Source organism: Mastacembelus armatus, chromosome 15 (genome assembly GCF_900324485.2).
Source record: "Mastacembelus armatus chromosome 15, fMasArm1.2, whole genome shotgun sequence".
NCBI classification, from domain to species: Eukaryota; Metazoa; Chordata; class Actinopteri; order Synbranchiformes; family Mastacembelidae; genus Mastacembelus; species Mastacembelus armatus.
The window spans coordinates 21,961,922-21,979,045 of NC_046647.1; the positions used below are offsets into that span (position 1 = coordinate 21,961,922).

The following is a 17,124-nucleotide window of genomic DNA, read 5'->3' on the forward strand; positions in this document are numbered from 1 at the left end:
GTGTTGATGAACAAACGTAGTTGGATTAGTGTCTGAAAGTGATGTAATTGTCTGTAAATGTGGTGTGGATGTAAATCTGCAGGGCGATGCTCTGCCTTTGTTCGGATCATCAGGGTGATGAAAATAAAAAGGCAGGAGAAAGATTACAGAACCATTAACGTCCCCGCCGCCCATTAACTGATAAAAAGCTATTAGGGGCTTATGGATGAAATTATATGGAGCAGAGCGATGGTGAAGGCTCAGTGAGAGGGGGAGGAGGGTGGAGGTAACAAAAAGACCACAAGTTTGAGCTCAGTGGGGAAAAACCATGTGCGCCAGTGGGGCAGTGTGGCTCACCGCTGTGTTTTTCTAGTTTTTTGACAACCATGGAGGTCAAATCTGAGACCAACATGTTCTTTACAATTCATGCGACTGATAAAAGCTGCTGCACACACTCCACCAGCTCTATTGTTTGTTTTGTTTCCCGCCTGCTCCACCCTACACCTCCAATACTCTGACCTCTGACCTCTCCCTCCTCAACAAACTTTCTCTATTTTTTCATATCAGCAGTAGAAGAAGTCCTGCAGTACTTCTTTACTGCAGTAAAGATCCCACAGAATAAAACTCCTATGTTCCAGGTAGAAGTCCTGAGTTCCAAATGTTACTGCAGTAAAAGTCCAAAAGGATCAACATTGTGCTGATGATGTTTTCACTTAAAGTCACATTTTAGAAAGTGGGGGTGCAAAGAACAAAAGAGAGTATGTGTCTGATTGATCTTTACTTCATGAAGTACATTAAATGATGATATTACTTAACTTAATGAAGTGATGTGTTTCATATGTTAGGAACTACACAGAATTATAAGAAAAACACAGACTAGTCCTTTAAACACAGGAGTCATTACAGGAGCCAACAGTTCGTCCCCCTCCCTCCCTCCACCTGCTGATGGATGCAACAGAGAAAGGCCTCCGTACTCCAACCATATGGCATCCACCATCAAGTTCCCTCAGTTGCAGCGTCTGATTGGCTGCTGCCCGTTAATGAGGTAATGAATGGAGCCGCGGCCTCAGACCAGCTGCTGCAGACAGACAGAGAGGACGGGAACATGATTGTTCCTGTTATTGATCAGTCAGGCTGCAGCAGTGTTAGCGCCACCTGCAGGCTGCACAGCTCACTGTCCCACTTCAGGTAGTGACATAAACAGACCGACACACTGAACCTGTGTTTGATCACTGCTTAGTGTATCCCATAATGCACCAGGCAGAGTGAAGTTTATGACACGTTGAGTTCAGTCAAAGAAACAAACAGAACAGAAATCCATTGCAAAACTTATTAAAGATTAGTACATAATAAATTAGGTTAAAAGGTCTAACTCTACTAAACACCTTTAAGGAGTCTCTAAAGCAGATTAGCTGGGTCCATTTTTCTTATTTCTGGTGTGTCATAGGAACATTGATTCAGATATACTTTTTTATCTTCTTTCTCTGATTTGTTACACTTGTTTACTGTTAAATTGTTTTATTCAATAAAATAAATGTTTTAGAAGTTTTTTACTTAAGAGGTTTGTTCTTAATTAAAATAATCATAATGAGAAAACGAGTTTATCAGCAGGTTTTCTAGTTCAGGTGTCCTGCCTGTATGGGAAACCTGACTCATCAGACGGCGACACATCGTCATCACACATGCGCCGTACGGAAAACGGTTCACAAAGCAGAATGAGGAGAAAAATGACGAATTAATGGGACAGCTGATCCCTGTTTTCTCTCGGTATGTGAACACACATTTGGTTCCGTGTTGTCTGGCAAGAACCTTACGGATGGGACGCTGCTAGCCTACTGTTAGCCCGCTGCTAGCCCGCTGCTAGCTTAGCTTCGTGCTAACCGGCTGTGGTCCAGGTGTCAGCTAAGCTAGGTTAACGGTTAGCATCTAAAATCTGTTGTACATGTAAACTTCGTACGTACCGTTTTGAAGTTTGTTCCTTCTGTCACTGAATTTAAAGAGTTCAGGAAATTAATATGTAACGTTTCATATACATTCAGCTTCGGTAGTAACATTAACACCAAATTCCCTCCATATATTTCTGAATTTAATGCTGTGTTTAATGCTAAATAAAGTCGTATCGCTTGGTGAAAATATCTTTTGTTTATATAAATATATATATTTTCAGCAAAGTTGTAAAATTCTGATGTTTGTTCTTCGAGTACTCAACAAGTCCGTTAGATATAACTCCACACCAAACTCCATTCAAATATCAGTCAATTTAAGGTCGGGTCGCTTATTAACAAAAGCTCTAACGAGTCTTGAAGAATCATAACATCTAATTTAATATAAGTTTGTGTGTCGATGAGCAGTGATATATTACAGGTTATTGATAGAAGTATAATAATACACGAATGTGTATTAAAGTATACTGAAATATTTCCTCAGCAGTTTAAAGTGAACATTGTCTTTGGGTCTTAGGCTGCAGCTGTGGACACACAATGAGTCGTGATGAAGAGGCCAAAGGTCGCCGGAGTTTTCATCTTCGTGTGCTGCCTGCTCACTTACTTGATGTTGGTGAAGCGCCACTACGCTGTCTCAAAGCCGGAAGTGTCCAGACCTCCTCACCCCAGACCCGGTTCCGAGCACAGCAGGGAATGTGGCTTGCGGGGAGACACCTCTGCTGTTGCATTGAGCTGCCAGCACGGCATCATGTTCGATGCTGGGAGCACTGGGACCAGAGTCCACATCTTCAAGTTCCAGATGGAGAGCAGAGGTACATCAGAGGATGGCTATCAATTGATAACAGTGGTAAAAAGTAACTAAATGTATTTTCTCAAGTACTGTGTTTAAGTATAAATATGAGCTGCTTGTATTTTACAGGAGCATATTTTACCAGTTAGACAAAGGTCTAATAGTATCATGTTTGTCTGCACGCAGTACTTTGACCTTTCATTGTCCTGATTGTATTTTCATACTTTCACTCGTAGTGAGTACTCAGACTGTGTGGTATTTTACCACAGTAAAGGCCCTGACTACTACTTCATCAATAACGAACGTAGTATTTGGGTGTAGCGCAGTAGAAAAGGGTAAACTGGAACATAAACACATATTTGGAGCAGACACTGATATGTTTACTCCAGACATGAGCCAGGATGTTTGGATGTTAAACCTATGGATCCGTTCAGATTAACATGTAAAGGTTTATAAAGCAAACCTCTCTGAATTGCTTTTAGTGTATTTAAAATCCACATGTTGGCCCAGAACATTAATTACCAGCTGTGAATCCTGCAGACAAGAGGAGCTTTCAGCCTCTAAGTCCTGGAGCTGCTGGACACAAACTCATTAGAGTGTTTCAGAGGGTTTTGGTTTATTAGGCTTAGGGGAAGTTTCCTGCAGAGCTCGGCCAAATGCCTTCGTTATCGCATTTCACCGCTAAGCTAAATCACACAGGCTGAGTGCTGTTTTGGCTCCTTTGTTAGCATCAGAGCTAACCAGACTAATGGCAGCACCTGTTAGTTATACAGACCGGGATTGTCATTAAGAGCTTAGTGACAGCTCAAATGGAGGCACAGATCCAGACCTGGGCAGTTTGAAATGAAAATCAGTAACGATTCTTTTATCTGTTTACTCACTGTTTAAAAACTAAAACCTTAGCTTTTGTGCTTTGTGTCCTGCAGAGGCTCCCAAACTGGTCCACGAGACGTTCCGAGCCATCAAACCTGGACTGTCTGCGTACGCTGATGATCCAGAGAAGGTACAGCAGCAGTTTCTCTACTGAAGTAAATCCTTTATTAGTTAGTGCTGCAGCCGCTAAAGGGTCCATGCAGATGTAGATTTTAACACGTAGAATAAACAGCTTCATGAAAATGTTGGACTGACACCGAAATAAATAAACTTTAGATTGATATCACCTGTAGCTGGATAAAAGTGCAGGTTATGTTTTCATATTTGTCCCTCACCCCTTCACTACCGTGACACCAAACAGTGCAGCTTTTTCTGCAGGAAATGGTCATAAATGTGATCTGATCTTCATCTGACCACAGATGTAGTTCTTCATATTCTTCATGTCCACAGAACATTTTCCTGTCTGTTTTCCAATAACCAGCTCCAGCGGCTGAGAACAGCCGTCACTTTTTACAGTGTCTGAAGGAAAAAAGCGTCGACTGGTGTCTGCTGTGTTTGCACTGCTCCTCCAGCTTCTCTTAGTTTAGTATGATTGACACCTGGCCCTATTGTCCTCCTCGCGTCCAGTGTACAGCAGGGATCATGGAGCTGCTGCAGGTGGCGAAGTCCAGCATCCCTCCCTCCATGTGGAACATCACCCCTGTGGTGCTGAAGGCCACGGCCGGCCTGCGCCTGCTGCCTGGAGAGAAGGCCAAACACCTGCTGGATCAGGTGAGACTCATCTAGTGATGGGAATTAATAAGATTTTATTTCTACAAATACCATTATAAGTTCTGCTTATAGGTCCACACCTTTATTGACTCCCTTATTGATTCCTGATCAGTTTTTTCTGTGTGGGTCTACAGTGGTTTTCAACATCAACACAAGAGTCATCTTCTAAGTGGGTGAAAAGAGAGAATATTTGTGACGTATTGGACTTAGTCAGATAAAGTTCTATTGGGCCTGCCCGTGTGGGGCTGATATTGTCAGATTTACCCTGAGAAACCGACGTGCTGTTTTGTTTGGAAGTGGTGGCATTTGTGCCCGTGCTGCATCGAAAGATGTCTCGAGATTTTGCAGTAAGTAGTCATGGGTCCTTCTTGTTTCAAGTTTCCAACAGCAGAGCTGCAGAGTTTAAGGTCATGACACAAACATCTGTCAGAAAAACATGCAGTCTTCCATAAAGGGCACTGATAACCAAGGAAACTTTCAATTGGAACCTGTTCTGAGCTGGAACCGGGTCCAGGTTACTGAGTGACTTCCTAGCGTTTTCACCCAAACTTAGATTTCCATCGCCTGGATCCTCAAACAAAAGTAGGAAGTGTATTTTAAAAAAAGATAGTCTCCAACTTCAGCTTAACACAAACAAACAGAAATCTAATAAGCTGTAACAGCAAATAGCTTCTTTCCACCAGGATTTACGGGGTTTGGCTTTCACTTGCTTGTTAGGAGGTTTTTCTAGTCAATATTTATGTGTTATGAGTTTCATTACTCTGAAGTGGAAGAAGTTTTTATTTTTCTGTCACAGAATTAAAATTATTGCTGTTCTCAGAGCTGACAATAACGATTATTACTGAGATGATTATTTTCCAAAACCTCGGGATGTTCAGTGTCTGACACAGTCATGAAGGGGTGTGCTGCATTACTTGTCTTTGTGTTGTGATATTTGGTTGTAATCATCAGCTCTGTGTTTGGCTGAATCAGGAGCAGCAAAGCCTCAGATTAAATCACATTTTGGCTGCTGCTCTAGTCCTGTTATTACTGATTACTTAAAAGCTTTAATAGACTTTTTCTCTTCTGGCCCCAACGTCCTGGTGAGGAGGAGGAGGAGGAGGAGGAGGAGGATGAAGAGGCATTAGCTTGCCGTGAGGATATTAGCTGAAGTAATTCACTTACATAATGTGAGGAAGGCAGGACACCAAGAGATTATTGAACCAACCGGTTTGATCACGAGTTTGAATATTTGATCAGTTCAGGAGTGAAACTGATTTAAAGGAACCAGCTGATGATTTTGTGTGTGTGTCCCTGAGTCCAGATCCCATCCAGAGACCGACAGCACCAATGAATGTGGTGTCCTCAGTGTAACGTGTGTGAATCCAGAACCTGGTTCAGCTTATGGGTCTGTGCCGTAGACCTCCATTGTTGTCCAAAAACTATTAAAAACACAGCAGGGAGCCACACCACTGACCTGGCTCACATGGTTCTTCCTCACCAACAATGGGAGGCCTGTCTGTTTCCAAAAACCAGCTTCAGAAGCTGAGAATGCCCGTCACTGTTTACAGGCTATGAAGGAAGAAAGAGCCGACTGGTCTCTGCTCTGTTGCTCACAACAACGCAGGAAATGACAATGGATTCACAAACCAGTAACAGAGCAGAGATCAGTCAGCTCTGTTTCTGTAGAGGCTTAATTCATTTTCAAGTAAAAAAAGAAAAAACAACCGTTCACAGTCCTTTGTCTCAACTGTGAATATTTTCTCCCTTCATTAGTCTTTACAGTTTTCAGAGCAGATGTTTGGTGAATGAATGAGCTGTTGCTAATTGTTACCTGTGACTTCTGCAGGTGAGGGCGGTGTTTCTGGAGTCTCCCTTCCTGTCCAGAGAAGACAGCGTGTCTATCATGGATGGCACCGATGAAGGTAACGTGTTTCTACCGTGACATTAAGAACCCAGTTATTTCTGTTCCCTGGAATGTCTGGGATGAAATACAGAAATAAAAACTTAAAACCCCAACCCAGCAGAAATGTTTTAGATTAAACCTCCACATACCAGCTGCTGTTCCTCAGTCCTGATGGTTCCCACAGTGTGAACAGACCAAACCAGATGTTCTCAGATCAGATCTGGGCTACTTGCGTATGTGGTCCTAGAAGCTTCTGATGGAGCCAAACTGGAAGGAGCATATGGTAACCCAGCAGCTTTGGAGGAAACTGTGGAGGAAACTTCTTCACGTTTCAGTTCAGTCTGTGCATGGTGGCAGTTTAGGATCTCAGGCTGTTCACACCGGAGCCTGATACATGTCCCTGATAGACATGGATGGGAAGGAACAGACACACAAACAGCAGAACTGAATGATACTGGAATACCTTAAGCCCTGGGATGTGGATGCAGCCTAAAAAATTCAGAATGGTCCTTTACCAGTTTTATGTGCACAGAGTTTCTGGAGGGCTGGTGACCTCTCATAAGGTCTAACACTGAACACAATCCTCATCTTCATGAGTTTATTAGATTACAGAGAATTTGTTGGTCTGTGCATCTCCTGATGTGTAATCTGTCAAGCAGGTCGGATGATGAGCAGTTTCTCCTCCTTGTTTTTCGGTGCACGTAAACCTCAGAGGTCCTGCTCTGATTTCCCCAACGAAAACCGCCAATATGGAGGATTAAACAATATGGAGGATTAAAAATTAGATCAGAAGGGAGGCCGGCATCCTCGTGTGGCTCAGGAGACAAACTGATAGTTCGGTTTTAGAAAGACATTAACCAGAAACAATGACATCAGTTTGTCATCTGCACTTTTTTGTATCCTTGGAATATGTAGTCAGAGACATCAGGTGATCTTAAAGCTACGTCAGGTTATCTTAAAGCTACGTCAGGTGAGCCGAAAGCTACGTCAGGTGAGCCAAAAGCTACGTCAGGTGAGCCGAAGGCTACGTCAGGTGAGCCTAAAGCTACGTCAGGTGATCTTAAAGCTACGTCAGGTGAGCCTAAAGCTACGTCAGGTGATCTTAAAGCTACGTCAGGTGAGCTTAAAGCTACGTCAGGTGATCTTAAAGCTACGTCAGGTGAGCTTAAAGCTATGTCAGGTGAGCCGAAAGCTACGTCAGGTGAGCCTAAAGCTACGTCAGGTGATCTTAAAGCTACGTCAGGTGAGCCTAAAGCTACGTCAGGTGATCTTAAAGCTACGTCAGGTGAGCCTAAAGCTACGTCAGGTGAGCCTAAAGCTACGTCAGGTGATCTTAAAGCTACGTCAGGTGAGCCGAAGGCTACGTCAGGTGAGCCTAAAGCTACGTCAGGTGATCTTAAAGCTACGTCAGGTGAGCCTAAAGCTACGTCAGGTGATCTTAAAGCTACGTCAGGTGAGCTTAAAGCTATGTCAGGTGAGCCGAAAGCTACGTCAGCTGAGTTCAAAGCTACGTCAGGTCAGTCTGAAGTTACTTCAGTTGAGTTTAAAACAGTGGTCAGGTGAGTTTGAGAAAAGTGCTCTTTTCAATCAGCAGGTAAATCCAGTCCATTTGCTCTTCAGTTGTTCCTGGTTAGTGATCACTTGCCATGAGAGCAGCTCAACACTTAGCAGACTCTTCAGATTAAAATCTTCCTGCTATTTTAAAGGAAGTGGACAACGGGATTTGATAGGTGGCTGAAATGGGAGGGTTCGGTCAGCTTTAAGGTCTTTTAACGTCTTATTGCATTTTACCATCCCAGAATCAGCTTGTGTCATAGTTTTCTCAGGGAACTCTCTATTGATCGTTGTATCTCCTGGCAAGACCGGATCCTCCCTGGATCCAGATGTGAACCACTCAGCTCCAGATGTCTGCAGCTTTAAAACCACTGTTGTCGTATGTATAGATAAGAATCACATGTAGGCCCTGTGGTCTAAATGCTCGCTCTGTATGGACACGAAGCTCGCCTGCTTATAATCCAATCCTTTTAAAGTAGTTCATACAAGCAATTATGGTCATGTGGGATAATGTCCCATTTAATCTTGGAGAGGGAGGGAGGCCGATTATCCCCCCCCCACCACCGTGTATTTCTGAGGCTGAAATGTTTTCTCCTTCTCTCTGAGTGGGATCAACTGGTGACTCTGCTCCACCATAAATGTCCTTTAATGATACTGAATTAACGTTTCCTCCACCAGTGAGCCACTAATGGACAGATTCCTCCTTCGTGGCTGTTGCCCAAACCCTAAACTGTCCTTTCAGAAGTCTGACCAGATGCCATCAGCCTTATTATCGCTCTGATATTTTGTCGTTCTTGGCCTGGATGCTTATCCCTTGCTGAGATTACCCCCACCCGTCCTGAGTGGAAGCGACTTATTGTTAATGCAGATGTTTGAGTGGTTACTGGGGTGCAGCGAGATGCTAAGTGCCGGTGTTTAGCGCCTCGACCAGTTTCTGTTGACCCCTTTAATCATCCACTTCTGGATGGTGACAAGGTCAGAGGTCGCTGGTAAAAGGCACTAATGCACGCAGCTGCCACAGACACTAATGTCGTCTTTGAGTTGGCCTGAATAAGGAGATTTCTTGGTGTAGTCTGAACATATCGCTCTTCATGTCTGGGCTTGACAAAGGACGTCTGAGTGTCTTTATTTGTCCTCTGTCTAAAGCTCTCAACCTACAATCTGACTCTCAAAATTTATCCAATTAATTAATGAGTCAGTTGATGATGTATCATGTCCAAGCCTGTGCTTTGTAATTTTTCTTCGTAATTTATTCTAATTAAAAAAGTTTTTATCAGTTTTTTTGTTTTGAAATACTGAATGAATTTTGAGAAAACATCTTCCCACCAGGTTTGTTTAGCAGCAGCTCTAGACACAGTTTGACCTGATTAATTGCTGCCTCATTATTGCCTTTAGTGATTTCAGCTAAACAAACAAAAATAACACTAACGTCTAATTCAAGTCTGTGGTCACTTGCAGCTTTTGATGCTTCTGCGCTTTAAATATTTGATTATTTCAGTTCAACATAGAACAATTAGATGATTGAAGCAGGTGGATTGTGACTTTTACAGGAGGCAGATTTTGTTTTTTAATAATAATGTTATTTTATGTTGATATATGTTTCAGGCATCTCTGCGTGGATCACCGTCAACTTCCTCACTGGTGAGAGCCCAGCACAGTAACTTTATTCATTAGGTTTTTATCTGATATTTATCTGAACCAGTAACGTGGATGCATGTCTGTGTTTTCATGTATTGGTCAGTTTGGTGTTTGATGAAAAACACTGGGGTACCCTCTCTCTCTCCCTCCCTCAGGTGGTCTTCATGGTGCTGACTCGCCCACAGTCGGGATGCTGGATCTGGGTGGTGGATCGACTCAGATCACCTTCAGCCCTCAGGACGAGGTAAGGACGAACGACAGACACAGCACTAACAGAGAGAGAAGTGGAGTAAGGATTGGTAGAGCGAGGTAGACTCACAGAGGAAGGTCTCATTCTCTCTCTCCCCAGTTAAACTACCAGTGTGTCTCCATCTTAGAGGCTTTAATCTGCAAATGCCATGCTAATCCCAAATAACCACCCTCACATCAGGAGGATGGGGGTCTAGTCTCTTATCTGGGTCAGGCTTCGTACACGAGAGATTGGAGAGGAGTCATCACTGGATCGCCACAAAGATCCTCGTCGTCTTCTGCTGCTGTGATGTGGATCCTCTTTAGCCTGTAATCATGAGGGGGGGGTTAAATGGGGGGTGGCTGTCAGATGTAACCCAGGAACTGATTACAAAGACTGACGAGGCCTTTTCAATCCAGACTAGAGTTCTTCGAAACAGGGAAACCTGCCTGAACCTGACCCGAGTAAGCCCGAGGATCATTAGACCTTGTCATAGCTGGACCAAGAACACCCAGACCTGACCCAGCAGCAATGTGATGATTGATCAGTTAATCCAGCCAATTAACAAGCAGCCACAATGGAAAAGAGCAGCACCTGAATCAAAATGATGATAATAAAAAGAACAATGTCCCCAGAATGAGGTGAATTCATCTAAATGAAAATGTTTTGTTTACACGGTTCACAGATCTACAAAAGTTAAAAAACAGAAATCATGTTTAAAAACTATGAAATGAACCGTCAAGTTGTCCATTCACACCCACCGACGCAGAGACTTGATCTCGTTACTCTGAGCAGAATTTGGACCTTGTCCGACTGAAATACCCGTCCAGATCGTGGTCCCTCTGAACCGACTGAAGCCTTGAAAGGATGAGATGCTTTAGTGTCACTATTTTTCTATACTGTATGTTTTTTGCTGCATCAGTGACAAACCTCTAGTCAGTGATGTGGACTCGGACTGCGGGCTTCAGTGACCTGGACATGACTTTGGAGAGATTTGATCGGTTTTTGCTGATCTTGGCCTGGAAGGTTCAGTTTTGGTGTAATCTGATAATTTTGTGTTTTTCTGTGTAGAAAACCATCCAGACCTCACCCATCGACTACATCAGATCCTTCCAGATGTTCAACAACACACACACTGTCTACACACACAGGTAACACACTGACACACACTTTTTTAACAATCCAAAGACTTTAGGCTTTTGTTCAATGAGTGAGAATCCACAGACGCACAGATACAGTTTAAATCTATATACACATTTAAAGTTCTTACCACAAATTAAATGTTAGTTTTTTTTTTTGTGTAGCAAGTACAAGGGAAATTATCTTCAGACGTTATATAATTTCCATATATAAAGAAATATTATCTAAGGTTGATCCATGTGGAACACCACAAATGACCTCATGGACGTTAATGTTCATTTCAACATACTGAAAACGAACGCATGGCATGATTTGAATCAGAAACATCAGATTGTTGTCCCTGAGTTTTCTGCCTCTTCTGTCTGCAGTTATCTGGGTCTGGGTCTGATGTCGGCTCGACTCGCTGTCTTAGGAGGCGTCGACGCTTCACCTTGTACGTACTTAACCTTCATTTTATTCTTTTTTTTTTCTTGTTTTTCAATTTGCATCTTCCATCTCTGCCTTTTATACTCTCCCTCCCTCCCTGCTCAGATAAATAAGCCATTATCTAATCTTTTAATAACACACAGCAAGATTAATTCCTTGCCTGCCAGCTGTTGCTGCGATTTAGCTGCTGTAAGAAGCTGCAGCACAGATTCGCTCTGCAGTTTCTGCACAGGGACCAAAAAACAGAAACACCACAGAGTTCAGGCTTCTGGCAGCCCCAGTGCAATGAAGCTCACTGTATTTTATTCTTCATGCTTTTCTACAAAGATCCAGATAATTCAGAAACAACGTTAGAGCAAAAAATAATCTGCTAGAAATTAAAAAAACTTGAGGTGAAAATGTAAATGTTTAAACTCAGCATCACGTCCAGGTGGATAAATCTACAACATTTTGAGGTAGGTGTAGTAAGTGTTCTTCTCAACAACATGAGAAGAAAAGTCAATGATCTGATAAAATGTGGTAAAATGACAAGTTTGTTCTGGTCCTGCTGTGGCACCACATGCTTTTAATTTGTCAAAAAACGAGAGAAACATCTTCTAAAAGTCCAATGTCTTGATTTGCTGTGTGAGCAGTAGGGGGCAGCACTGAGCTGGTCAGCCCCTGCCTGGCTCCAGAGTACTTGGGCAGGTGGGACCACGCTGACGTCGTCTACACTGTGAAGGGACAGAAGGCAGGTAAAGCCCTTACTGTGATTTGATTGATTGGTTGGTTGGTTACCCATCATGCAGCTGGAGCAGGTAGGAACCTTGTAGCTGTGTATCTGTTTCAGGGGAGCCGGTTTACGAGGCGTGTGTCACCAAGGTGGAGAAGGTTCTGTACAGGAAGGTGACGAAGGTGTCTGAGGCAGCGGATATAGACTTTTACGCCTTCTCCTACTATTACGACCGAGCCGTCGACCTCGGAGTCATCGGTAGGAAACTGCTGCTCACGCCAACACTGATGCTAACGCTCACCATGAAGCCTGCAGGTGCAGACAGCCACACATCAAGATCACACTGAGTGTCCCTCAGAAATCTCAGCTAAACTGAAGTTAGAGCGACACTGCAACACAGAGGCCCGTCTTTTTCCAAAAACCAGCTCCAGACGCTGAGAACAGCCGTCACTTTTTACAGCCTCTGTTTCCACTGCAGCTTCTCTCTGCTCACAGCAACATCTGGAGCTGGTTTCTGTTACTTTCACCTGTTAACAGACGCTGTCACTGGTGGAAATGAATGAACCCAAAATAAAAAGGTTCCTCTTCTCCAGCCCTCTGGATCACAACAGTACTTATGTTTTTGGACTTTTTGAAACCTGCTCAGAATAAAAGCCAGCGGCTACAGTCGTGATGATCGCAAACACTGATTCATGCAGAGCATAGTTGTTGTGTAGTTGTGTAAAGACTGAGTCCAGTACAGACCAGAAACCACCTAAAGTAGTGCTGCTGAATCCAAATCTGTTTCCTCACTGATCTGTTTGGTTCTGTTTTCTGTGTCAGGGGAACAAGCCGGAGGAACCATCAAAGTGGCGGATTACATCGATGCAGCAAAAAGAGGTGAGGTGGCGCCATCCAGCGGTGAAACCTCTGAACTGTACTTTGTACTGAAAACTGAGGTTTCTGCATATTTATACAACAGTTTTCATAGTTGGTGCCAGGGCTGTGCAGGAAGTCAGTATTACTGACACATATTTTAATATTAATTATCACTCTGCCATCAAAGGTAACGATGCTCCGCTGATATTCAACTCTAATTAAATTTAAAAAGATTAATTTTATTCTATCACTACCAGTATCAATATGATCTCCGTTTGAGATTGGAGGAGCTGCTGCAGTTCTTCTGTAGATCCAGACTGGCCCAGAGTCTTCTGTCTCATGTGGTCCCAGATTGAGTCCACACTGCCCAGATAAGGGCCCTGTGGGGCACCCGTGGGTCTTCTTGCATCTGAAAATAGTTCATGAACTCCAGTGGGTTCTTTATGGGCTTATTGTCCTGCACAGGGAACCTGGGATCAGTCAGATAATGTTGAGAACCTAGAATTCCTGCAGTGTGATATTTGTTCACCTGTATTTGTGAGCCTGGCAGTGGTGGTCATGTGACCTGAGTCTTGTGTTTGATGCAGTTTGCAGCGAACTGTCCGTCAGTCCTCTCCAGAGTCCGTTCCTCTGTCTGGACCTGGTCTACATCTCAGTCCTGCTGCAGGAGCTCGGATTCCCCCCACACAAACAGTTCAAGGTGAGGAACACTAGAGCCTGGACCAGAATCCAGACCAGACAGATCACGGTGTGTCTGAATAGAGAGCTGTGTGTGTGTGTGTGCGCATGCGCACACACTTTTATTTTCCACATTGTGGGGACTGAAATTTGTTTACAGAGTCACACTGTTGGGACTCGATATCCTTGTGGGGACTAAATCCAGGTCGCTGCCATGTATTTCATGTGTTGAAATACATGTATCTATTGACATGTGTTGGTTAAGGTCAGGGTAAAGATTCCAGGAAATAAGTCAATGTAATGTTCCCATGAGGTATAAAAACCATCTGTATGCGTGTGTGTGTGTTGCAGCTGGCGAGGACGATCAACCAGGTGGAAACCAGCTGGGCTCTGGGAGCAACTTTCCATTATATCGAGTCCCTGAAAAGATACTGAACTCAAACCTCTTGCAGCTTTTATTTTGAAAACATCCTGAATGTCTCAAACCTGACAGGACTCTCAGGACCTTCCTGAGATCCCAGAGAGTCTAAAGCTCCTAAAAATTCTGGACCTCCTAAGGATCCTCATATTCACAGTGACCTCATCCATAACCCGAACTGACCCCAAATCCATGTGGAGTCCTCTATGTTACCAGGTGACGTGACCATCAAGGACTTAATGAGTCCAAAACTGAATAAGAGAAAACTGACTCAGGCTTCACATTGGTCTGTCCTGAACCTGGATCGGTTTCTCCTCTGCTCTTTGGTCCAAACTGAAGCTTTGGCGGAGGAGTCCAGTTCAGGGTCTTCAGAGAAACAAAGTGACCTCATGCAAACACTCCACAGTCACAGAGCTACCAAACATCAGCGGCTTTTACTTTATACTTTCGTGTCCTTCGACGTTTGAAACCCTAACTCAGTTTCCTTTCACATGTTTAACGTGTTTGGATTTAACCAGTGAGTCATTGGGCGTCGATTATAGCAGGATTTTGTACCATGTTTGTTATAATTGATCTTGAATGTTTATAACTGGTGTTTGTGCCAAAAAATGTCAAGTGTGTTCAACTGTTCTGAAACCTTGACAGAAACATTTACAACTGTGAACTTTCAGTCAAATCATTTCCATTTGGTCTGTTATTTTCAATTGAACCTGTATGTTTTTGTCCATCTCTTCACCAGGATGAATCTTTTTCTTAAGTTTAAACCCCAAAACTTTTAAAGACACATGAATGTTATTCAATTTTTCAGCATCAAAACGCTTCAGACTCAGCAAAAGATAAACCGTTACCATGGAGATGTCCTGGAGCTTTCAGCAGCACGTCGTGGCCTTTGTCACCCAGGCCCAGTAGACCTGTGAGGGTTTGTGATGAAGGCCAGTGAAGGTGGTTGAAAGCTCTGGAAAGATTCATGTCCAAACATTTTGTGTCTGCAGTGGCTCGGTTGTTGTCACTAGAAGGGAAAGATCAGGGGACGAGGTGGACAACAAAAGAGGGTTTTAGCCCAAACCTCCTGTTTGATACTGAAAAATGATAATTGACTGAGATGAAAGAAATACTGACTACCAGACAGTACTGCAGTAATACTCCAAGTCCTGCTTCAGTACATTAGTATTATCAAGAACTCTGTATTAAAGGTAAAATATATGTATTTTATTTGTCAACTGAACCTCAAACCACCTGATTCCACACCGACTGGAAGACGGTTTCACTAAGGCAGCGAAGCTAAACACGTTCCAGAATTAGCATCAGCATCAGGAAGTAACTTCAGACTTTCACTCAAGGCCTGTGTTTAGTTAGTTATATTTCTTACTGCACTTTTATTTGGTAAAGCTGTTATTTTGCAGATTAAAAATGTACACAAAAACCACATGTGGTTGTAAAATACAAGTTAGAATTAAAGGACAGTCCAGTTCTGACGTTTAACTTACAGCGTCGCAGTGTTTGCAAAGTGTGTGAGCTGGAAAACACAACATTAAACCCACAAAAACAAACAAAGCTTTTATTCCTGTGAAACACCTGGCAGGTCACTGTGACGTCACATGCATCCCCCATTAGCAGCCAAGGCGGATAACGACAAGGGGCGTGGTCTCGCGGAGGGGCGGGGCTTCAGAGGAAGGCGTCACACCACTCCTTCATGCACTGGGCGCAGGAAGTGGCCTGGCGGGTGTTGGCCCCGGTGGCGTCTTTGAGCCATTCCACGAACAACTCAGTGTCTTTCCTCAAGAGGAGGAACTGGCCCAGAACCGTGTACGCCTGGACCCGCCAGATGGCAGCACAAATACACACATACAAGAAAAGTATTTTCAAATGCAGGGAAACAAGATGGAAACTGATAAAAGAGCAGTAATGAAAAAAACAAAATAAGGTTTTTAGGGTTTGTTCAGATTCATTCAAAGTATTAAAGTCAATCACTAATCCTACATTTACGTTTGCGGAGTAAAAACTTTGACAATTATCACTTTATTTTACATTTTTTGTGCCGTTTATGTAAAAACCGTAGAAAGGACCTGAACTAAAGTGCGTTTTGGGTGTTTTTCCGCACCTTGTCGAAGCCCTGGTCCTCCAGCTTCCTCCCCAGCGTCTCTCCGATCCCAGACAGAGCCGTCACCGACTTGTCCCCCATCGGCTCCGCCACAAAGTCCCGGTGCTTCTGAGACGTGGTCGACATCCCTGCTGGAAACCAGATGACAGAAAGACCCCAATTCATTTCTCCAGTCAAATATTGAGGCTTGTGAGGAAATAATCTCTTTCTGTTTGCTTCAGACTTTTTTTGATTTAGTGACCACTTAGAGAGAGGATTCATCCGGGGGAAGGTTGGAAAAACATTTAACCAAATCACAGAAAACTGATTTTAAAAATGAAATGTTAGAGTCAAACATCTGGTTATTTTTCCAAGTTTTACATCACAAGAACTGATGGACACATCCAGACCTTTGAACTTTGACTCTACATCCCGTTCACATACTAATTAAATAAACAGGGCTTTTATTTTGTAATAGAATGGCCCCAGTCCTCAGCTCAACTTCAGTTTTTTCTCTCTTATTTTTTGTGTGAAAATAACCTGAATGTTAATAAATGAGATTTATAAATGAGAACTAAGTTGCTGGAGTCTACCAGTTAAACCAGTTACAATCAGTGATACCAGCTGCTGATGGTGACAGACTACAACCATGCAGTCTCCTGCCGGACTCTGATGGTTCAGAGATGTACAGATCCAGATAGACTTATTACCTGCTGATGTGGATCTGGATTCACGCGATGGAGGATCTGGTTCTGTCTGCAGACACACACACACACAGTTTAAACTCAAGCTAAACGCTAAAGATCCGTCCAACTGAAACCAGTTTCCAGTGCTCACAAAAAACATAACGTGTCAGAGTTACCTGAGGAGAACGCCGTGACCCACCTGAGCTCAGGACACACCTGAAACTCCACGAGTTAGTAGTGTTTTTGGCTGGAGGGCTTTTATTCTGAAACCCGGAAGCACCAGACGTACTATCCCTGACGTCAGGACGTAGACAGTCAAAGATGTTTTGTTCATTGGTGAGTCACTCGGTCAAAGTATGATCCGGTCGAGCTGAGTGTCTGTGCTGGTTTAAGGTCCCTGAGTCCAGTTATTAGACTGACTCTGCATTAAGAACTGTTAATTAATGAGGACCTTCCTGACCCCC

At 43.4% G+C, this 17,124-nt stretch overlaps 2 protein-coding genes across 5 annotated transcripts; one reads left to right on the plus strand and one right to left on the minus strand.

The window, feature by feature from the left end:
* Nucleotides 1–1,619: 1,619 nt before the first annotated feature.
* Nucleotides 1,620–15,376, plus strand: entpd6 (ectonucleoside triphosphate diphosphohydrolase 6). The gene is made up of 14 exons (XM_026309357.1): nucleotides 1,620–1,746; nucleotides 2,440–2,734; nucleotides 3,639–3,715; nucleotides 4,213–4,356; nucleotides 6,185–6,260; nucleotides 9,401–9,436; nucleotides 9,589–9,677; nucleotides 10,734–10,813; nucleotides 11,171–11,235; nucleotides 11,861–11,962; nucleotides 12,058–12,198; nucleotides 12,763–12,819; nucleotides 13,386–13,498; nucleotides 13,828–15,376. Exons 2-14 carry the CDS (start codon nucleotides 2,470–2,472, stop codon nucleotides 13,909–13,911), a joined length of 1,329 nt encoding a protein of 442 aa, XP_026165142.1. The 5' UTR covers nucleotides 1,620–1,746; nucleotides 2,440–2,469; the 3' UTR covers nucleotides 13,912–15,376.
* Nucleotides 15,238–16,961, minus strand: LOC113131754 (barrier-to-autointegration factor B-like). 4 transcript variants are annotated; one of them, XM_026309374.1, is made up of 4 exons: nucleotides 16,837–16,961; nucleotides 16,685–16,730; nucleotides 15,996–16,123; nucleotides 15,238–15,706 (listed from the first exon to the last, which is right to left on the minus strand). In XM_026309374.1, exons 3-4 carry the CDS (start codon nucleotides 16,119–16,121, stop codon nucleotides 15,560–15,562), a joined length of 273 nt encoding a protein of 90 aa, XP_026165159.1. In that variant the 5' UTR covers nucleotides 16,122–16,123; nucleotides 16,685–16,730; nucleotides 16,837–16,961; the 3' UTR covers nucleotides 15,238–15,559. The 4 variants fall into 4 exon arrangements, with proteins under 4 accessions (XP_026165159.1, XP_026165158.1, XP_026165160.1 ...); XM_026309373.1 differs by having other exon boundaries at nucleotides 15,996–16,126; XM_026309375.1 differs by having other exon boundaries at nucleotides 15,996–16,126; nucleotides 16,860–16,930.
* Nucleotides 16,962–17,124: the final 163 nt, after the last annotated feature.